At 32.7% G+C, this 23,935-nt stretch overlaps 2 protein-coding genes across 2 annotated transcripts; both read right to left on the reverse strand.

Annotated features, from left to right (window-relative positions):
* Positions 1 to 6,995: 6,995 nt before the first annotated feature.
* Positions 6,996 to 9,548, reverse strand: LOC120150625 (L-tryptophan--pyruvate aminotransferase 1-like). The gene is made up of 5 exons (XM_039163267.1): positions 9,316 to 9,548; positions 8,381 to 8,687; positions 7,861 to 8,141; positions 7,454 to 7,755; positions 6,996 to 7,195 (listed from the first exon to the last, which is right to left on the reverse strand). Exons 1-5 carry the CDS (start codon positions 9,519 to 9,521, stop codon positions 6,996 to 6,998), a joined length of 1,296 nt encoding a protein of 431 aa, XP_039019198.1. The 5' UTR covers positions 9,522 to 9,548.
* Positions 9,549 to 11,936: 2,388 nt separating this feature from the next.
* LOC120150644 (ATP-citrate synthase alpha chain protein 2) lies at positions 11,937 to 15,491 on the reverse strand. The gene is made up of 14 exons (XM_039163285.1): positions 15,447 to 15,491; positions 15,210 to 15,328; positions 14,503 to 14,679; positions 14,250 to 14,411; positions 14,063 to 14,143; positions 13,808 to 13,859; positions 13,606 to 13,720; positions 13,427 to 13,508; positions 13,060 to 13,155; positions 12,849 to 12,950; positions 12,523 to 12,639; positions 12,322 to 12,438; positions 12,104 to 12,200; positions 11,937 to 12,044 (listed from the first exon to the last, which is right to left on the reverse strand). The coding sequence occupies exons 2-13, from the start codon at positions 15,306 to 15,308 to the stop codon at positions 12,129 to 12,131; spliced, it is 1,272 nt and encodes a 423-aa protein (XP_039019216.1). The 5' UTR covers positions 15,309 to 15,328; positions 15,447 to 15,491; the 3' UTR covers positions 11,937 to 12,044; positions 12,104 to 12,128.
* Between the last annotated feature and the right edge of the window lie 8,444 nt (positions 15,492 to 23,935).

Here is a 23,935-nt window from a genome sequence, read left to right on the forward strand (position 1 = left end):
TTTGCCCCATTGAAGAAATGAGGCTTGTTGACGGGCATCAAATCGAGACCGGAGTCGAAGTTTGAAGTAAGGCCATTGATGACTTTGATTATCGATGTAACTCTTCCCGAATCGACTCAAGAGGCGATTAAACCTTCAAATGAGTTAGGTTCTGATACCAATTATTGAGTTAATCGATTGACGGAATCGACCAAGAGGGGGGTGAATTGGCAATTAAAATTTTGTAGAAGCTTTTGTAGAAAATTGAAAGTGATTGCACAATGATTTAGAGTGGTTCGACTTTATCAACCAAAGTCTACGTCCACTACCTTAGCTATCCACACTAAGGATTTTCCAACAAATTCACTAATTTGTTCTTTCTTTTGAGGCCAAAGAGATAACCTTACAACTCCCTCAAGAATATAGCCCAATTCTTGAGAACACTCTTTTCTCAAAGAAAATATTACAAATTTGCAAACTTACAAGAAAAACCTCACAAGGCAAATATGTTTGCACAATTCTAGAACAAAGAAATAACACTCAAGAATAAATACAATTGAGCACAATAAGTGTTCTTGAAGGCAAAATGAATATTGAATGAAAAATATGCTTGAAATGCTCAAACTTGAGGTTTGATGCTTTCTCTTTGATTCTCTCTTGATTCTAGTTGCTTGATGTTTCTTCTTATTGATCAATGGCTTCTAAGCTTGTTTAAATACACTTGAATCACTTCTGAACGTTGGGGATCATTAATGAAGTTATTGGAGCCGTTTAAGTGTGAAAACAATTAATACAACAGCTTAGAGAGTGGGGGAATCGGTATCCCTCAAGGGGAATCAGTTCCCTAAGTGAAAAATTCAAATATTTCGACCGTTGAACAGGGGAGAATCAGTACCCCTGGGGGGAATCGGTTCCCTCCGAGCATACTGGAATTCTCAGAGCCAAACCTATTCAGGGGGAATCGGTACCCCCTTGGGGGGAATCGATTCCCTCTGAGCAATATGGAATTTTTGGCTTTGAAATTGTTCGAAATATTTTGTAAAATCGTTTTAAAATTATTTTAAGATTAAAACTTAATTTTACACTTGAGTAAGGATTTAAAATGAACTTTGAAATACTTTGAGTAATATTTTGATATTCGATTTAATATATTGAATATGCTTAGAAAAATCATTTTCAAAATTAAAATTCTTTTAATTTAATTTGTTATATCGAAACAACAAAATGTTTTCAACACTGTTGACTTTGACCAAAAAGTCAAAATTTTTGAAAATTCATATTTTATGTTTTTCGACATCTTGAGTCTAAATCCGAAGTCCATTTTTTCAAATTCAAACTCTGTAAGCTGTTTTTCGATATTTTATCTCCCAATTCAATACAAATTTTCACGTTTAAGTCTTGTTTCTAATGTAATTGGTTTGGCCATGTATTCGAGACATTATGGGACATGGAATTAAAGTTTGAGGGAGATCAAATGGAGTTTAATTGTGTAACATCCTCAATATGGGTTAGTGACTAAATTGAAAAACTTCAAAATTTATTAGCCAAAGTAGATAAATTGAATAGTTCAAGGACTTATATTGTAAATTTTATATAGGATTTTATATCAAAGAAAGTAGAATAGAAGGGAAAATGGTCATTTTATAGCAAGATAATTAATTTGAGAGGGGTTATATATTAGCAACACGTGGGAATTAAAGGATTAAAAGAAACCTTTCTAGAGAACTCTTCTCATTCTTCAGGCGTGATAGCTAAGTGAAGGAGGTGAGTTTCTTGTTAAGTGATTATTTATTGAATTTAAGTTTGGTTTATATTCTTTAGATGATACTTAAGCTTAAAGAGATCTTAAGTTATTTTAAAATCACAAAATAAGAGAGTAAGGAATGATTAAAGAAAATAAGGGAATAAGTGAAATCTTGGAAGAGGGTTAGTAAATAAAGTTTGAGACTGGAATTGACTTGTCATCCACCTAATTAAGAAGTATGAAGTGTTAGAATTGGAATTAGAATATGATGGAAATTTGGTATGATTCTTGATTTCCATATAGAGGATAGAATTTTGAAGGTAAAGATGTGTTAGATGAGTATAAATGGATTTAAGTATGTATATTTGAGTTAAGAATATGGAAGGGATTAAAATATGAAGTGTTTGAGTTGAAATGAGTAAATTTTGGGCTTAAAATGTAAAAATCTGGGCTTGGGTATCGATACTGCTTCATCCAGTACCGATACTTCAAGAGTAAAATAGGGATATTTGGTATAGAGGTATCGATACTGGTTGAACAATATCGATACCATAAGTCTGAATTTAGTAAAGGCATTCATGAGGTATCGATACTAATGTATAGGTATCGGTACCATAGTATAGTAGTATCGATATCAGGTTAAGGGTATCGATACCAGAAAACATCGAATCTAATTTCGGTATCGATACCGAGGGGGTATCGGTACCATACAATAGAAGTATTGGTATTGTGCCTATAGTACCGATACTACTTCAGTTGGGGAAGTTGGTATTACTATTTTAGTTAGTTTAAATTAGTAAGAATCCTTTTTTTAGTATTTCAAATCCCAATATTCATTAGATTATATTGTGTAGATATTGAACTCAAGCAAGTTCTGGAACGATCACAGAGTTAGGATCGATCCAAAGAGAAAGATTTATAGAAGTGAATTTGGGATTAAGCAAGACTAAGGGAGTGCATACCATAGTTAGTATAGATATTGTTTTATGGAAATAAGACTTGTGATAAGTCTATTTCCTATAGTTGAATTCATGATTTCATATTCATTTACATGCATATGTTATGATTATAATGAGTATGTGCATAATTTATACATGTTTTAATATGATATAATATGTGATGAATGCAACTATAAGAGAATAGTACCAAGTTATGTATGAAAAGATAAATAATCATATATGTACATGTGATTTGTTTATAAGAGAAGTGATTTGAAATGTAAAAGGTGTCTGTATTTAAGCTCATGTTATATGATATAAGAGTTGTAGGTATAATTGGCATGCTAAGAGTCGAGGGTTATAAGTTGTCCTTCGGGACAAAGTGGTCTTTCGGGACAAATTTTAAGTTCCCCTTATGGGAATTTATTCGAGCTTTAGGGACAACATTTGTGCACAACCTCAGTGTGCTTACGTACCTCTTGTTCTCAATAATGTACATGAACATCCAAAGATAAATTGAATTAAAACTCGCATAGGAAGATAGGTTTCATATGTGCATGACATGATCATATATGTTATAGTTTAGTAGATACATGCAAATTGTAATGTCACGATGGAATGATAGTAGTGCATGATTCATGAATTTATTATTACATATTATGCTATACCTCACTAAGTCTGTAACTTAGCGTGTAAGTGGTTTACACGTAGGTACCAGAAGCAGAAATACCAGAGTTAAGGTCTAGGAAGGCAGCATCTCCTTTAAAGTGATCAGATCAGAAGTGATTTAAACAGTATGTCATTTTGTTATAATAATCATGTTGACATGTAATTATAGTTTAAATCATAAATGCTCTGATTGATTTTGTAATCATTTTGGGATAACATCTATGTAAATTATTGTACTGTACTTTTAATAAAAGTTTTAAATTTTATGAGATTTTTGTCAAAGTAAGCGTTTTGAAAAGTCAAGGTGACACCTCAGATTCGTATCCGGGATGGATATGGGTGGGGGTATTACAAATTGGTTAACCGATGTGGCTCAAAAATCTAGTAATACTTTACTACCCTATGCATGATTTATGGTACATGTTGGTGATTTGTTAATGCATTATTGGAGTTATTGGTCAATTAAATAGAGTTAATTATTGATGGACTCGAATTAAATACGACATAAAGACAGTAAACCCAGTAAGACTCAATTGACTCGTCTAATGAACTAGAAGATCGATAAGAGATAAATCTAAGTTTAGTGATTTAATTAGTAAATCAATTAATCTCGGGACTCGTTAAAAGCTAAATTATCGAAAGTACTTTACATATCTGAATTACTTGAAATGACTATATTATATGACAAAGTTAAACTAAATGCAAGTATTTTACGTATCCGAATTGTTGAAACGATCGACTTACTCTGGAATCTCTGAAATGACCGGGATAAACTTGAATACTAAATGACCTAAGTACCCTTAATGACCTAGAATTAAGTGGATGATTGGGATAAGTTTGGAAACATTGATGAACTTATATGTTGTACTGTCCATAAGGACTATTAACCACGAATCAAGCACGTCGATATTTCTTAATACCGTTGCAATACAAAATGACATAAATATCATTGGAATACTTGTTTGTCTCCCTAAGATCCATTCAATGATGATTCTGAAGGTCATCAGTTCAACTATAGCAATCAATATTAAAAAATGAATAATGGTGAAGTACATCAGTCTGAATGGTTGGCAAATATCGCAGTGTTGGGATTAGTTAGTTTAATTTGACTCGAAATTCTGATAACTCGATATTAATTCTAAATTATATAAATGGTTGTTTTACTCTCATTGGGTTAAATTACTAAGAATTCTTCGAGAAACCAAAATGTCTAAAATGCCTCTGATTACCTGAATAATTGAATCACTTCTGTCATATCTGAAATCTCAAATAACTCTAAGTTAAAAGATTCTGAATACCATTCTGATTACCCATTAACTCCGAAACATATATGAATGTTATGATCTTGATAAATCACTTCCTGGATGACTGATGAATCCGCTAGCCATCAAACTTCCTTTTTATAAGGATTTCATTTTTGAAATTCAATCAGTTTGCAGAAGTTTTAATTTCCCCCGCTTGATAATTGCTAAGTATCTCTGGAAAATAACTAGATCCTCTAGTGTGTTCCTTATGTGATATATAATTGTTTTACATTTTTAGAATGTGATTTTCTGAAAGTACAAATTTACTGAAGTATTGATTTACTGTTTATGAACTATGGCTACATGATATGTGTTCTCTAATTACTGTTTTTACTGATAAATAAAAATATGTATGAACTCTGATTACAGAAGTTTCTTGTTTCCCCGCTTGATAATTGTTAAGTACCTCCGGAAAATAGTTGGATCCTTTAGTGTGTTTCTTATGTGCTATATAATTGTTTTACCCATTTTAGAATGCGATTTTTTGAAATTAAAGATTTACTGAAGTATTGATTTACTGTTTCTGAACTATGACTACATGATATGTGTTATCTGATTATTATTTTTACTGATAAATAAATATTTCTGAACTCTGATTTCCTGCTACTACTGATTACTAGCTGAAAAAATGTTTTTCTTCGAGGTACTTTGGGATATAGTATGAAGTTTCTGCAGGTTCAGTTCTGATCAATCTGGTAATTCCTTATATAGGTTCAACACTGATCAGCTAATAATTCCTTATTGTAGGTTCAGTTTTGATCAAGCTGGTAATTCCTTATATAGGTTCAACTACGATCAGTTTGTAATTCTATATGGACCTAAGGCGACCCTTGGGTGGGCTCCTCGGCCTAATGGGCCTAGTGGTAAGACCTTATGGACCTTAAGGTACTCCCTTAGAGTAACTTATCTGTTGTGTGCATTGGGTAAGTCTTTATGGGCCTCAGGGAACATCCCTCAGGTGGACATTTACGCTTCGGCTAGGGTAAGACCTTATGGACCCAAAGTGCTCCCTTAGGTTGACACCTACGCCCAATGGGCCTAAGGTAAGTCCTTATGGGTGCAGTTCTGGAGAACTGCATATCAGTGTTCAGTTGGAGGGTATTATTATGATTTTAAAATATTGTTTAAATTATTAATGTTTTTAATGGATCTATACACATTTCTCTGCTTTGTTGGAACACACTAGACTCCCCAATTTAATCTTCTGAATATGTCTCTCTCTGAATACTTTCTTCAGACCATAAATTCTTGTTTGTAACTGAAGACTTAGCTAATGAAATATGAATTCACCACTAGAATTTGATGATGATTGTCCCTCTAAGGAATTTATGTTTTACCTTATACTCGATGGCCTATTGCATTCATTTGGTAGTTTTGTATTACCGAGCTTTCCAAAGCCCACTCTATTTCTTACCATTTCAGGTTAATGAGTTTGATCCTATTCTTTTACCGATATCAGTAAAGGAGTTCCACCGGCGTTGCTTGCAGAGTATGGAGCATGTAATTAGGGAGGGACATGTAGTACGATGCATGTAATTAGGGAGTGGCATGTAGATTGTATTTTGTTTTTATATTTGAGTTTGAAACTTGTTTTACTACTATTTTATCTATAAATTATTTTACGATTTTAAATAGATTAACAAAAAATTTAAATTTTTCATGAATTTTTATTGTGGGTCGCTCTGGTGGCCCTAATGCAACATCTCAGATCAGATCGGGTAATCCGTATCAGTATAAGGGTGTTAAACTATGTTGATTTCATTGTGGGCAAATCCCTTTACTTCAAAAATCTTTTGTTTGGGGTTATGGTAAAGTTTACATTTCCAAGTGATTCAAGAATTTTTATGCATATGTTCGACGATAGTGTTTGCTTGATTTGTGGAAATTTAGTGAATTTTATGGAAGCAGAATAGGGGTGCAACTGTGAGTCAAGCATTGCTAACTTTTAAGAATTACATAATGTGAAGTTTATAAAATTTCAGTAACACACAATTAGATTATTAATAAAAAATATTTAAACTAAATAAAATTTTAAAATATTTAAAGATGTAATTATCCCCGCATTTTTATTTAAAAGAAGAAGACATATTTTCATAAGGAAGGGAGGAAACATAATTTCTATAATTTCAACATTAACAAAGATTTAAAAAAGTTGTTTAATTTAATTTAATTTAAAAATTATCGATTTAAACCAAACATTTTGGAGGGTACAAATAGTAATTTTATTTCATACAAATATATTTGTCTACAAATTTATTATGAGGTCATCATTCGAAAAACGATATTTATATATTAAATTATATTGTTTTCTCCGGCCGTTAATAATTATTTACATCATAAGGAGTCCATCAGATATAAACCCTAATTTCCATTTAGGGTTCCATTGAAAGCAGACAACCTTTCCAACATGAAGTTAAACTCTGCATCAGAACAAAGCATGCTAACCCTTGTGTAGGTTGCTTCAACCCCAAAACTCGTCCCTCCCCTTGTCATTATTCCACACTCTTCTCTTAACACATCCTCACAGTTCAATCCCTCCTTGCACCTCAACCATGCAAAAGCTGCACCAAGAAAAAGAAAAACCCAAGTATAAGATCATCTCATCGAATATCAGTAGAATCGAATGCATGATTTTATATCAAATGTACGAACTTAAAATGTTATATTAGAAATTTAAGAAGTGTGAAATTATAAAATGTCCGGGCTCAATAGAATATATATATATAACACGAGGATTTGAAATTTCGAGACGTAGGAACGATCCCTGAATATCAGTACTGTTATGTAATAAGCAAAGTGATTATTCAAGGCATTTATACCAGGGTTTGAATCGGTGTATTTGCCGGTGAATTTGCAATAACCTTGTGGGTACTCGGGCAAGCTGAGAACTCCATTGCTTTTCATCACCACTTCCCGGAGTTTTTTCCATCGGTTGGACATGAGGCGCCGCCCGTGCTTGAAGAAGTTTACTTCTTTGAGCTTGGGATTCTGGCAGTCGTCGGCGATGACTCCGAGAATAGTGGAGGCACGAAGCTGGGATTCTTTGGATACACCGATGCTGCTCACCTCTATGAATGTCACCATCTTGGAGGCGATTGCTTTATCCTTAACGATAGCCCAACTGTAGAAATACGGTTTGAGTTTGAGTCTTGTAAATGAAAAAAAAAAATTCAACTTCAACTTAATTAAAGTAGGTCCAATGTGATTCATGGCAGATGATTGTTACCCGATGCGAGAACCGGCATGTCCGGTGGCTTTGGAGAAGGTGAAAAGCATAACATCGTGATCAGCTTTACGTGTTATGGTCGTGTACTGAGGCCAATAGTAGGCTAGGTCATGAATACATTTACCACCTTCACGGTTCACCACGGTTCCTCGAATTGAGCCATCGGGGTTGTTCGGTGAAGTCACCACCTCGATGTAAGCTTGGTCTTCATCAAAGCGGTTTGCATCGCCTGCCCATTTATATAGCCTCGATCGGAGGAACTCAGTCTCCATTGGATACGACTGCAATCGAAGGTAATTTTTAGTAAGGTTTGATTATGTCCTCAGTCCTTGAAATTTTTAATAATGTACGGACGGACGATTTTATATTAAATAATAAATTTATAAAATTTTAAAGATGAACTTATATAAGAATTTAAAATTTTTAAAGAGAATGATCGTCTTCGTCAACCCCTCAGTTTAACCTTATCTTCCATATATTATTAATGGATAAGGGAACTGCGATTGTGTGAGAGGCTTACCGAGTAGAAAGGGGCGGCAGCGATCACACTAATGGGTTCAGGTTGATCAGGAGAAGAGAGGGCGTAGAGCAAAGCATGGAAGATCTGTGTGGAGCCATTTCCGACGATGATGAATCGGTCATCATCGACAACGGCATTCCCGACGACATGGTGCAGTCTCCGAATAGCACGGTCGAGCTCCGACATCAAAAACCAACATAGATTTACTGAATTGCTGAAGTAGCTCATCAATTCATCTGCTGAAATTATCATTTTACACCTATCACCCATCTTTTTCCAGTATGGCTCGTACAATATAGGATCACCACTGTATGAAAAAAAATCCATTAATTCATCACTTTATTGTTCATCCTATTTGTATTAAGGATATCTTACATGACAGTTACGTGCATGCGTAAAGGTCCAAAAAAATTGTAAATATCGTAATCGAATCTTAAACTTCTTTTAAGGGTGATTGTTAGAATATTAATGCAAATGAGATTAGGGAAGGAGATAAGGGAGAATAGTTCGGTTTTTCTCGACTCGAAAATTGAAGGTTTTTATTAAATCAAAACACATTTCGGTGTTTGGTAATATTCCACCCGTTTGGAACCCACCTTGAAATTTAATGTAAAAATCAGACCTAACCCAACAGTGGTTTATAGTAATTAATCCTAGATATATATAGAACATTGTAGTATTTATTTAGGTCGGGTCGGTGGGTTTTTTTTATTATCTTAAATCCAACTTAATTCTATGATCAACTCTCTCATTTGCAAAATCTGCATTATCCTATTCAGATCGAATTCAAGTTTCAAAAGAAAAACGATATATAAAATCATATTGTTTCAAAACACGTTGAATTTTGATATTTTGATTATCCTTAAACGAGACACCAATTCAAAAAAAAATGCATGCAATTGTGTAAACGGAATCAATTGATGCGTTGGACTTACCGAGCAAGATCGACGACGGAGTTCGAGAAGAGAGTAGTAGGTGTTCTTGTGGCGACGGACACTTCCGATTTTTCTGCCGGGACTACTGTTTCAACTCCGACCACCATCTTAGCTTCCATCAAAAGAGATTGAAACTCAACTTTTCTGCAAACAAGTTTAGGGTTTGTACCTTGTGGAATGAGGTATGGATGCATATACACGCACATATATGTTCGTGAAGAGGAAACGGGAGAGCTAAAGTTTTAGGTTACAATAAAACAACTTAACATCAATCGGTTCGGTCGGTAGTATATAGGTTAAAAATAACGGTGTGATTGGCAACAGTTAGAAAAAAAAATAACGATGGTAATGAGATCAATAACTACTCTAATGAAATTGAATATTATAGTGGTGAAATTAAAAACGACAATAATATATATATATATTTGAATTCAAAATTAATATTTAGTTCGAATTAATCATTTAAATGAATGAATATTAGTGGTTAACAAATAAAATAAAAAGAAACTTTTTACTTCTTTCTTTCTCTGGGTTGCTTCTGCTCGAAATTTCACATCTTTTATGCAGCAAGCAGGAAACTTATTAATCGAATACGGAAGAAGATACCCATTCATGAGCTATTCCACAACAACTAAGCTTATGCGATAATGAATCAAAAACAAAACACGATATGTATACATACATAATTATTATTAATATATGTTACATACAACGAGGATTAAATAACAAGAGATCATAGATAAGAATATATAGATTTTAGATAATAAAAAATTAAATTAAAAGAAATTTCGTATCTACTACAATTTTTTATCTTTCAACATAATTTATTTCTTTACTGAACTATAGATTTTAAAATATCATATCATTTCTGCATCATTTTGAAACATCAAATCTTTAGTCAGATATAAGTACACCCGAAATTCAACTCGATTTTTAAGTATAAATCTACACCTAATCTGACTTGATATATATTTTATTTTTATTAGATAAAATTGAGATTTAATTGAAAAATATATAAAGAGATATATTATTGTAATTATTCCTAAAAATTTAAGAAATAATTATATTATTACATTCTATCGAATATTTTTCATCTTAAATCCAAAACTAATCTTATCTTATTCTTCAAAATCTCAACTCAACTCAAATTCAATTTTCAATTTTATTATCACTTGGATAAAAAACAACAACAAAAAGAAGTAAAAAGCCAACAAGTACACGAATAAACCATCTATTTAGCGACTATGTCGGTCCAGTTACTCAACATTATTTCATAACCCCACCGATGCAAATATACCTAGGAGGATAAATCAGAAGATTAACACATTAATAGTCGGATCACGTGATAGTTTAATACTGACGTGGGATGATACAAAAGCTAAACATTTAATTTTTTATTTTATACCATCTTCTTTATCAAAGTTATGGTGTTTTCCACTCATTTTCAATCGTCTATGAAAATTATCGTTCTTTGATATTTTTTGTGATCACGTCAGACATTGGTGAACTCGTCTTATCATCCTTTAGTACTTTATTAGTTTAGATTTTTTTCAAAATATTTTTAAAAACTCATGAGGTTTAACACAAATTCACCATTTTTTAAGGTTTAGAGTTTTCTCGAGTTTAAGGGAGTTTGGTGTTTGTTATAAAATTCAAACGGTGAGAAACAAATGTTGAGAAGACTGACAACATACCTCGAAACTAGTCTCATCGGATGGTCAGAGGAGATTAGAGTATTAAAATATCAAAACTCTAGATGAATTTTCGTCAATTTCGGGTGAGTTTCCTAGAAAGCCAATTCGATGAGAAGAAAGAGGAGTGAAATAAAAATGTTTTGGTACCAATTTTAATGCGAATGACGAACAACAACGAACGTTGATTGACCACAAAGACCAAAATAATACACAAACTAAAGTTTAATACCTAAAAATGAAATATCTTAAAGTTTAATGACAAATTTGATACACAAACAAAAGTTCACGTGAAAGAATGACAACATCATCACACCACAGATGATTTAATGACCTAATACTTACATTAAATTCAAAACCAAAGTTTAGTGCCAAATTCGAAGTGTTCTAAAATTTAGGGATAAGATCAATACAGTATTTTTTTTGTATTTTTAATAAAATATAGTATTACTAATTGAGTCTTAGTTAAATTATCATCATTGTTATCATAATACTTTGAAGGTTATATATTTAAATAGGTTTCTATATATATATATATATATATATATATATATATATACGTTCAAACGCACATATGATATTTAGGGCTAATTCCAATATTGTTATAATATATATATATTTAAATAGTTTATATATATATTTAAATAGGTTTCTATAAATATATATATATATATATATATATACTTCCTCTTGGTTTGGGAAAAATGCTTCTAGACAATGTTGTGTAAAAATATAGTTTGTTAATGTTAAGTGTAGCATTGTTGTCAAAAATTGCGGTGTGAAATTAGAATGCTCCAAATTTTATAGGAATCCAGTATCCACCTTATATACAAGTACGTGTTTGATACAGGTATCGGGTACAATATCGGACAATAGTAAAGATAAAGTTTATCAGTGGCATTAAGAAAATAATGATGGGAGACAAAGAAGTAGAAAATTACAAAGATCTTTTATTGTTGACAAAGGCCAATCGTGTTCATTCTAAGCAAACAATTCCAAATGTTTCAGTAAATATGGACTAAACATCACTTCGTGAGATTTCTAGCTCAATGGCAAAGGAAGTCTACTTAAAACGACCCACTTGAAAACGAAAAACCGAGGCAGAAATCAAGAACCAACAACTTAGGCAGCTGCAGTGATGTACTGGATTGCCTGCTGGCAAATACCGGTCATTGTAGCTTCCGGACCGTAAACCTATGAGAGCAGCGCCGAATCATAAACAAAAGAAATCAGCAAATGTGTTTAGTTTGGAAAATGATTTAGACCGATGATCATTTACGTCTTGTGGTTTATAAGTTCTATATCATAGGGATACCTCAATAGGGATTCCGATTTCCTCTCCGAGTTCCCGCATTTTCGCAAGGCCCCTCTGGTAATTCGGACCTCCTCTCCTCACATATATCTGCATCCGCGCGGCTTTGAGCTTTGATTCCTATATAAATTTGCGCATCCATTTAGTATTAACATATCAAGGTGGACAACAGGTTAAGTAATACATCACTATTGTAAAGTTCACCTTCTCCTTCAAGGCTCGGATTATGCCGTTAAATGTAGCCCCCACGTCAGTGAAGTTAGCTATTCCTCCACCGATTACAAGGGCTCTTTTGCGACCATCAGGGTCTGTGGTTGCGCACTATCCAGGAACAATGAAATCATTCACAGCACACAAAAATTACCCCATGATGCTTATGAATGCATGGTTAGTTTTATATCTGTAATTACTCGAAAAACATTTCATAGTGTCTTCGACAAAAGTTTGAGACAGCATTAGTCGTTCAAGTGCAAGATCCAGGTTTCTACTGTAGCAACAATATAACATAAATTAAGGGCCAGAGTCCTTACATCAATTACTACTCTGGCATACTGCAATACTTCCTCTTCGTTTGGTGCTCCACTGTATTCTGCATAGTTTCCAAGCTCAGAAGCAAAGCCGAGATCTCCGACCTGATTAAACAATGAATAACACGAGTAAATTAAATGCATGACTGATACCTTAAAATTACAGGGTTTTAGTCCTATCCTCAAAATCCAGAGAGAAAAAAAAATGACCAACCGTATCGGCATAAATGACACTTGCACCTCCTCCAGCTACCATTGTCCAAATGCGTCCCTTAGGATTCAACACCGTAAATTTCAGAGACGCACTTGTCTGCAATATAAATATTTTTTAATCAATTCCATACTTGTGGGTAAACTCTTAGACAAACTGCAACATATATCACACCACTTTTTATTGGAATAACTGGACAGTAAACTGAATGAAAGATTCAGGTTTACTTAGAGATAATAATACAACAATCTGATTAATAAATTGGCATACGCTATATCATAAACAGATCAAGTTTTGACACCAATTGGGTGATTAGCAAGTAAAGAATGAATTTGCATTCAAGGCCAACTATCTATTAAATCTAATTTACCTTCTCATCTAGCCCATGAATATAGCTTTCAGTTGCACTCATAACTCTTCCAAAAGGCATTGGAAATTCAATATTACCCCACCTACAAAGAAATGAAATTGCATCAGTTGAATTTTATCCCCTATTCCACACTGCATTAAACAATAAATAGAGGAAACTACTGATAAAAGGAGATATACTTCTTGAAGTTCTTGAAAGCAGCAGTGTCATCCAGTTCGCCTCTCATGTCCAAAGGATAAGGCTTTCCATCAACCAGCGTGAAAGGATTCATCTCAAGGAAAGTGAAGTCCAGATCTGACATTTTCAAAGTTGAAAAAGTTAATTACAAGTTCCAAATGTTAGTTTGAATAGTTTTAGATTCAAGCAAGATAAATGCCATACCTTGAAACAGAGTAAAAATCACTTTGATGAACTCTTCAATTTCTCCTTTGATCTATAATAAAAGTAAATACTTTTAGTTTAAAATTCAAAGAGCATTTTACAGAATGCATACATTGGAAAATCTATCTGATGAAGTTTTGCTCAAGTTAAGCAGAGGAAAATTTAAAGCAAAACTACAGAGAATAGAGAACTAGTGAAAGTACAATCAAGAAGTAAAGGCAGCTCAGAAAATCTTTGATTATTAAGAAAAATAACCTCCAAGGGAAGGGTTGCAACAAGTGGAGCACAAGCTTCTGATGTGAAAGGTGACCCAGTTGGTACAAAGATTGTCTTAACCTGTATGAAGGATAACCCATCTTAGCAAAGAAACTATTAAGGTAAAGCCAAAACAAGAAAAAACAAAAAGTAAACTGAGAAACAGTTTAAGATAATTTCAAAGTACCTTATCCCAATTCTCTTCAATTTCAATCCCTCCACAATCTGAAAAGCTAACGCTGCAACCAAGTCGCTCAGAGACTATGTTAAGGTAGAACTCTTCATTGTGAGGGATGAAAGGTTCAACAATGAATGTTGTAACAGGCCCCTTGCATCCACCCATTTCTACCTGTAAGTCAAGAGCAGTTAACAGACAGTCGAACCCTCAACCTTAATAATGACAAATTAATGGCTGTAAAAAACACAAACAGAAAGCAAACCTCTTTGCCAAGGCGCTCTTTCACAAAAGCAATAACTTGAGCAAAATCCAGATTTAAGCCAACCAAACCACTCTTCCCACGCTTTCCAAACAACATATCAGGTTTAACAACCAGTTTCTGTGACGAAAGCCATGGCTCCGTCTCTACCAGCTGGTTGAAATCGGTCGATTCTGTAATCTAAAATCAACAGGCACAACCAAACAAATCACTAAAAGTTCAACGAATCAAGGAAGATCAACATCATAAATTCATAAAACCAGCAGCACAACCAGACAAATCGCTCAAAGTTCAATTTCATACAATAATAGTAAATCAAGGAACAAGATAGATAAACATCCTAAATTCATATTCAAAACTTCCTGATCTGGGAAGAATTTTATTTCATCCCAAAACTAGAGTAATTAAGCAACCGAATCTTCCTAACTTTATCCTAGATCCGGAAATTCGAAAGGCGAGCAGTAGTTTTCTAGGATTTGCCTTACAATAATAAGAAATACTAATACAAATCAAACTAAAAATAAAGGAACAGCTGATAAACTTCGAAATGAATAGAGATCTAGAACGAAGGAGAAATTGAACTAAAAATCAATTCAAATTAATCAGCCAAGAAAGACTAATGCAATTATACAAATCAAGGTAAAGAAAGATCGAAATGCGATGAACTTTGAAATGAATAGCGAGGTGTAGAAGGAGAAATTTGAACTGACTTGTGCGGATTTGATTGGCAAATCTTTTCCGGAAAGCTTCTTGAAATGTTCTTTCAACAATCTCTTGGAATCGAACTCTCTGATCTTCTTTCGTGCCATTTCGTGTGTTTTCTTTTCCTCTTGAAAAATCTCAACCGAATCAAAAACTTTGAAATCAAATCAAAACAGTTTCAATTCAGACCTAAACAAAATGAACGAAAATGTAGAGAGAGAAGGAAAGAAAAATGGAGAAATTACCGTTGAATGACAGGCGAAGCGGATGGTTGTCCAAACTAGAGAACAGATTGGGGGGTAGTTGGTGGTATTTTGGTGTATTTATAGTTGCGAAATTGGTTTTCATTTTTTTAATTTATTTTTTTAAGTAAAAGTAATCACCTAAATTATTAAAAATTATATATACTATATTTTACGAGAAACATGAAGATAATTTTTATAAGTAATTTTATCAACAAATTATAATATTTTTGTATAGAATATGAGTGTCTTTAGCTATTCATTTTAATAATTTAAGTAAAATTAATTTCTTCAAATTTAAAGATAACAAAATTTTTGGAAGAGTTCATAATTCTACCATATGTCACAACCTTATTAGTTATTTAATTTTAATCACATGTTAACATTACTTAATTCAAATATTATATTAATAAAAAGGTTAAATTCAAAGAATAAAAATTGAATTAGGAGAATCACTTTCATAAGAATTTTATATAGTACTCAATTCAAATTAATCGATCAATAGATCATATACTCATGATTAATCTAAAATATAAAAATAATTAAATTCAAGTATCAAATTGGACAAAATAAAAACATAAAACTTTTTTCTACTAAAAATAAAAAAATACTATTTTAGAATAAATCTCAAATTTGAATACCAAATCATATATTAAACTATTAAAATTTGGACAGTGACATCAAAACATTTCAAGATTAATTTGGACAGTGAGCGATTAGGAAATGACGGATAAAACAAGAAAAAGAAAGAAGTTGAAAGATGAAGATAATTGGAAACAAATTAGGGTGAAGAGTCTGTAGATAAATAATATGGTTATATTTATCTAAAGTAAAACATTATAAATAATAGATATGAATATATTTTGATTATCAGTGTGATAGTAGATTACAATGATCAATTTTATTTATAATTATTTTGGATGTATCGTTTGTGGTTTTACTTGTAATTTCTTTTATTAAGCTAAATGTGATTACAAAGTAGTATATGTTATAAGTACTCTCAATCATTTGACAATGAACGTTCAATCACCCTTCCAATCGTTGGTGCTCGAACCCGTAAACTCTAAGAACGACAACGATTCTTTTAATCATAGTTTTAATTTATTTTAACATACGTATATAGTACACTAGAATACTCTAAATAATAATTAAATGATAGATTTCTTCGTTAAGCTTTCAAAAATTATAAAATAATTATTAAATATATTAAAATATAAGAAAATGATTAGTATGACATCTCAAAATGTCCATTAACTTTATTAAATTGTTATAAAAAATCATTAAAATTTATCGACTGGTTTATAAACCTAATCTTTAACAACAATTTTTAGTTGGAAATATTTGGTAATCTGTGTCTTTCATATTGTTCTATGTTTGAGCTTGTAGTTGGTCCACGGTTGGTTGCATGCAGTATTATAATAATGATGATTAGCAATTTTCAAGGTATTATTTGAAGGCAAGCATCCCTGCTAGGGGGACCTTTTTATTGCTGCAAAAAAAATTGGAGCAGCTTGAAATGACCAATCAAACTAATTATTAGAATAGTGATGTAACACCCCAATTTAGGGGGAAAATTTTAATAAGCTTAAGAATCGAATTAAGGTAGTAACATGGGAAAAAGTCGGGGACCAAATTACAATTTTTTACAAGTTGTAGCTCGGTTTTGAAATTTGTAGAGATTAGGGTTTAGAACCCAAACTTACCCATTTTTTATTCATTGAAAATCCCCTCGATCAATCTGATTTTCCCCAAAATTAACCTCGAATCCCTAAATCCCCAATTTTCTTTTCCATCGGCCACGTTTGCCACTTAAATACGCCGTCGTCTGGCCACCCCAACTCGAGCCACCGCTACCAATGGACTCACCGTCGAACGGTGATCAAAACCCAACCCCTAGCCCGTCGTGAATCGGTGTCGTTCGACGTAAAACTCGACGAGAAGCTTCTTCATTTTTAAACCGACAAGTGCTTGTTTTCCGTCGATTCCGGTTGATCAGCCTGGCCGTTCAACACACTGCCTATACCATTGGACTCACAATCACCGTGCGCTCAAAACCCGACAGAAATCATCGCGCCGTTGTTGCTCCGTCATCGTCACTCGCCGGTCATCGTGGGAGAAGTTCGTACCTTTTAAAATTCTGCAATCTCTTATGTTTCATTGAAAAATAACACTTGCACGAGAATCCCGAGGTCCCGATCTAGCAATCTGAAAAATTTGTGTCGAAACGACGACCGCACGCGCCGCCCCTACGCGTGTGCATCGTCTGACAGCCTGGGGAGTGGACTGAACCGGTTTGAACTGGTCTGGACCGAGCCGAACCGCCTGGGTGAGTCGTTGACTGAGCCGTTAACTGTTGACCGTCGTTAACCGGCCATCTTTTTTCGGGTACACCTATTTTGATGTTTATCGATGTCCTCAGTCTGTTTTGCCAAATTCGAATCCGATAAGTTGTTTTTCACTAATTAATCACCTGATTCGATCAGTTTTTCGCAATTACGCTCTATTTCTGATGAAATTTCTGTTGTTGTGTATATGAGGAATTATTGGACATTTAATTAAAGATCAAGGGAGATTGATTGGAGTTTAAATGTTCGATCGGAGGAGCATAGAAATCGAGGTAATACATTATTACATTTTTCATGCTTTATGGAACATGTTTGTATTGATTACGACATGGATGAATATAATTGGTCACATGTATGTAGTTGATCACTTTCTAAACTCGATCCGAATATGAAATAAAGTAAAGTAAACTGAATAAGGCGCGGACTACAAGCTTAGACACAAGAAGACTGATAAGAAATGATTTCAAGTTTGGTGATTATCTGGATAAAGAAAATAATCTTAGAATCTCTAAATTCTATTTGATATTGTTAAAAACTTTAATACCGAAATCACCTGGTTAAGAAATTACGAAAATACCCTTATGAGGTAAAAATAACCAAATTACCCTCGAAGTGTAAAATGACTATATTATATGACCAAGTTGAACTAAGTGGAAGTATTGTATGTATTCGAATTGTGGAAACGACTGGATTACTCTGGAAACTCTCAAGTGACCGGGATAAACTTGACTACTAAATGACCTAAGCACTTTCAATGACATTGAATTAAACGAATGACTTTGATAAGTCTGGAACCTTGATGAGATTATATATTGTACATCCATAAGGGTTTTGAACCACGAAATAATCGTGTCGACATTTCATAATATCGTTGCAACACAGAAAATGAAATAAATACCATTGGACTACATGTTCTTCTCCTTAAGAACCATTCAACGATGATCCTAATATTGATTAGTTTAGCTAGTGCATTTAGTGTTAAGAAATAAATAATAGTGAAGTATCACGGTCCGAATGATTGACAAGTATTGTAGAGTTGGGACTTGTAGCTCAAATGGAACTTGAAATCATGATAATTCAAAATTATTAAATCTTGAAATTTCAAATAACTCTGAATGGATATATTTTTCAAATTACCAGAAAAGATACATTGTAACACCCCAACCCATATCCGACCCGAATACGAGTTTGAGATGTCACATTGACTTTTAAAAACGATATTCGTACAAAATATCAAAACATTTGAACTCATTTTAAGAAAATACGATAGTATATTGTTCAATTGTGTTTGGAATAAAATTTTGAGGTAAAAACGTATTTGTGAACAGTAAAATATGGTATGAACAGTGAAGAATAGCATATGAATAATAACCTGCTATAGTACCCCCCGAATGTTAAAATTTACAGTTTGTAATAGGGGAACCGATTCCCCTGCTACAGAGAATCGATACCCTGCTACAGTATTACTACAGTACTTCCGTAAAAATACATATAAATTTATAAAAATCATAGTTTTCATTCGTATAAAATTTCCATTTACATATACGCCTTTAAAACATTATAAAATTTAATCATATGATTTTACAAAACCGATTAAAACATATCGGATTCAAATCTTTTATTTTAGTACATGCCAACTAAATTCTTTCTAACAAAATACATGTAATTTGATTTACATTTCTGATCTGATCTTTAATAAGGAGAACTGATTTGTCTTGTTCCTCTTTACTTCTCTTTTCTCTTTCCAAACCTACGTGTGAAACAATCACACGCTAAGTCGATGACTTAGTGAGGCATATAAAACATATAATAAAACCATAAAACATTTCATAAAGAAATACACCTAACATCACATAATTCATATCAAATGCATTAACATTTATTATGATCATATCATATAAAATCACATATCATTTCTATAACATATACCCACATACACATATATCATTATCAACTTAACATTTCATATTCATTATCATTAATTCCTTTTTATCATATAATCATATGTTGAACATTTCCATATACATTATGGAACACATATATCATCTCATCACAAAACACACATAACATCATATAATTCATATAACACATTTTGTATCATCAAAACATATACTTCATATATATATTGTATTTGATATTATTTCTTTATTAGCCCATGGTACACTGGTGAGAACGGAAGGTATATGAGTACATCGAGGATGTGCACTAATGCTGTCACCACAACTCGTATAAGTCCCACTAAGTGGCATATGAAATTTGTCCCAAAGGACCACTGTATTGTCCCGAAGGACCTATGAAACCCTCGACTCTTGGCATGCCAACTATACCTATAGCTCTCGTATCATATAACATGGGCATTGTTATTTATCATTTCACATATTCATATATGCTCATAGCTTTGTTCACATATGCCTGAAATCATGTAATTCATGTCATTTTTCATATGAATTCATATTCATATGTCACATAGCTCGTATCACTTTGCATGAATTCACATAAACATATATATCATTCGATTCATGTCTTATTCTTATATCATCATATATATATCATCTATGTTTCATCACTTAATCTCATATCACATATAACATGCTCTATCCTCTTATGTTCACATGACATATAATGCATACAAATTATATTCACATATGCCTTTACTCATGAATTCATACAAATCATATTATCTCTTGTTCTCATATGTTTCCAATACATCACATATATCACTAGTGTATTTTTACGTAAACATGTAAATCATGTAACATATAAGAATATATATCCATTTCTATATACTAATATTCACATAATATTTTAAAAGTTACTTCTTACCATAGTAACTCCATTATTGGCTCATCGCAAGCCAATGTTCGTTCTATAAGCACAAATTAAATTGCACTCACCTTAGCCTTGCTTTGATTCGATCCTAATCCTTTGATTATTCCGAAACTTGTTTAGGCTCAATATCTACATAAATAGAACATTTCAAAATAACTATCAGAAGCCTAAACCTTAAACTTGATGTTAATAACTTAAACCAGTTTAATGAATCAAATTTCATTTTTTTCATTTAGGGGGGAATCGATACCCCCTAGGGGGAAATTTGTACCCCCTGCGTATTCTGGAAAATCCAGAATTTACTATTTAACCCCAAAAATTATTAACTTTTCACTCAATTCTTCTATTTTAAGCCCCTATCATACCATAAACTCAACTACCATCACTTAAACCAACTTATATCCATATAAACCATCTTTATCTTCCATATCTCATTATGATTCTTAAAATTAAGAATCATACCAAATTTTCCACATGTTCTAAATTCAATTCTAATACTTCATACTTCTTTATTTCACTTATGACAAGTCAAATTTGACTTTCACTTCTAATTATAAACTCTATTCCAAGATTGCATTCAAAAACTCAAAATCTTTAATCTCTCATATACCTTCCATCTTGTTGTTTTATAACAAATTAAGCTTTCCTTAAGCTTAATTATCATCTAATAATCATAACCCAACTTTTAAATCAACAAATAACCAAGAAATCAGAAACTTACCTTTGCCTTTGAGCTCTTACGAGAAGAGGAAGAAGAAAGGAAGGAGAAGATGAAATAATTTCATCTTTCCACGTTTTTATCTCCTATTAAAGGGGATAAAAATATCTGTAATGTAAAATGACCATTTTTCCCTTTAATTCATTTGATAATTACTAACAAATTTCAGGAAATATCCTCAATTAAATCATTTAACTATTTAACTATTCTACTTTAATCACCAAATTCTAAAATTTTACAATTTGATCACTAACCCATAGTTTGGGATGTTACATACATAGGCTTGGATTGAAAATAAATTACCGAAATATCTTCGAGCTGTGGAATATTAAAGTAACTCTGATATTTAAATGACTGAAATACCCTTAAACCATAAAAAGATTAAAATACTTGGAGCTTCAAGGTGACTGTAGTAATCTCAAGTACGTAAATGATCAAAATACCTTTATGACCTAGAAATAAGTGAACGCTATTGGATAAATTCTGGAAAAACTGAAAAAACCTGAGTATGGTATATCCTATAAAAGGATGGGGAGTATGACTCAAGTACGTTGATCATCTTGGAGACTATTGCAATTCATAAGTTGAGCTAATACCATCGGAATAAGTAGAGTTCCTTAAGATCCATTCAACGATGTTTATGAAGATGATCAATTTGACAAAAGTTGTATGCATTGAAAAGTGAATATCCTGGAAGTGTAACGATTTGACCGGTTGACAGGCATCAGTGCTGGGAGTTGTCAGTTTGAGTTAACTCGATATCCTGATAAATTGACATGAATTTTAAATGCCATAAATCATCGTTACTCATTTATTGGATTAAATTACTAATAACTCTCCAAGAACCAAATGTCTAAAATGCCCTTGATTTGCCTGAATAATGGGAATACTCATGTTATGCCTAAACCTTCAATAATTCTGATTTAAAAGATTCTGAATACCTTTCTGATTGCATAGTGCCTCCGAAAATATTCGAATAGTTTATGATCCTGATAAATCACGTTTTGAATAACTGATGAATTTTTCAGCTATCAAACCTTATTATGGGAATCTAATTTTTGAATTAAATCAGTTTACAAAAATTCATAACTCTTTATCTCATAAATACCAATCACCTTCAAATAATATCTAGAACATATAGTGTGTTCCCTGATCACACAGATGTTTTCTCTGATTTCTGTTCTTATCTATGATCTCTGTTTTGATTTCTGATATCTCCGTTTACTTATTGAAATTATTTTATACGTGGTGTTCTGGGATCTGGTAAAAAGACTTTGGCAGGTTCAGTCACTGTTGGTAATTCCTTGTATAAGTTCAACACCGAGTGGTAATTCCTTATAGACTTAAGGCGACCCTTGGGTAGGCTCTACGGCCCCGAGATATATCTTGGGTAGGCCCTGCGGCCTCGACATTCTTCTTGGGTAGGTCCCATGGCCCTAAAAACTTTCTTGGGTAGGATCTCAGGCCCCAAGGTCATCCCTTAAGTTATGCAGTTCTGGAGATATAACATCCTCAATACCGGGTTAGTGACTAAATTGTAAAACTTTAGAATTTGGTGATTAAAATAGAAAAGTTGAGTAGTTCAATGATTTATTTAAAAATATTTCCTGAAGGGTTGTTAGTAATTATTAAAGGAATTAAAGGGTAAAATGGTCATTTGACATGAAAGATATTTTTCTCCCCTTTAATAGGAGATAAACACGTAAGGGGGGAGAGTGAGATGGAAAACTCTCTTCTTCTTCTTGCTTTCTTCTTCTCCACCGTGAACCAAGGGAGCAAAAATGAGTTTTCTGATTTCTTGATTATTTGTTGATTTTAAGTATGGGTTTTGATCCTTAGGTGATACTTAAGCTTAAGGAAAGCTTAAATTATCTTGAAATCAAAAGATGAAGAAGTTATGAAAGATTAAAGAGAATGGGGTTTTAAGTGAATTTCTGGAAAAGAGTTGATAAGTTGAATTTGAAACTAAATTTGACTTGTCATCAACTTAATTAAGAGATATGAAGTGATAAAATTAGATTTAGAGCATCTTGAAAATTTGGTATGATTATTGATTTCCATATGAAAGATGGAATTTTAAGGTTAAGGATGTATTGAATGAGTAGAAATTAGTTTAAGTATATGTACTTGAGTTAAGAATAGAAAAGGGAATGAAACATGAAGAATTTAAGCAGAAAAGAATGAGTTTTCGGGTGAAAAAGTCTGTTTTGGGCATAGTGTATCGGTACCCTATGCATATGTATCGATACCCTCTTGAACGAAAAATTACAGAATGTAATAAGGGTACCGATACCTTAGGGAGGGTATTGATACCTCCTAAAGAAAAAAGTGAATATGGCTCTATTAAATTCTTTTAAGTTATTAGCATCAAATTACAAGGTGTAGATATCTGATAATTACCTTAAAAATGTTTGATTGTGTAGATATCGAGCACAAGCAAGTTCTGAAACTACTGCAAAGATAAGATCAATCCAAAGAAATAAATCATAGAAGTGGATTTGAATATATAAAGTGTCAATGTGAGTGCAATTTAATTTGTACTTATGTTATCGAACAAACATTGGCTTGCAATAAGCCAGTGACAGAGTTATTATGATAAG

This window comes from Hibiscus syriacus, unplaced genomic scaffold (genome assembly GCF_006381635.1).
Source record: "Hibiscus syriacus cultivar Baekdansim isolate YM2019G1 unplaced genomic scaffold, ASM638163v2 tig00111022_pilon, whole genome shotgun sequence".
Taxonomy (NCBI): Eukaryota; Viridiplantae; Streptophyta; class Magnoliopsida; order Malvales; family Malvaceae; genus Hibiscus; species Hibiscus syriacus.

Bases quoted from the DNA above. Each gene is read 5' to 3' on its own strand.
- LOC120150644 (XM_039163285.1), bottom strand. From the start codon at position 15,308: ATGGCACGAAAGAAGATCAGAGAGTTCGATTCCAAGAGATTGTTGAAA. The intron at 14,412-14,502 runs GTTTGCTTTCTG...CTTGACTTACAG, and splicing joins AAGAGCGCCTTGGCAAAGAG to GTAGAAATGGGTGGATGCAA. The intron at 12,201-12,321 runs GTATCCCTATGA...CTGCTCTCATAG, and splicing joins AAATCGGAATCCCTATTGAG to GTTTACGGTCCGGAAGCTAC.
- LOC120150625 (XM_039163267.1), bottom strand. From the start codon at position 9,521: ATGTGCGTGTATATGCATCCATACCTCATTCCACAAGGTACAAACCCT. The intron at 7,756-7,860 runs GTAACAATCATC...GTATTTCTACAG, and splicing joins CATGCCGGTTCTCGCATCGG to TTGGGCTATCGTTAAGGATA. The intron at 7,196-7,453 runs GTATAAATGCCT...TTCTTGGTGCAG, and splicing joins ATACACCGATTCAAACCCTG to CTTTTGCATGGTTGAGGTGC.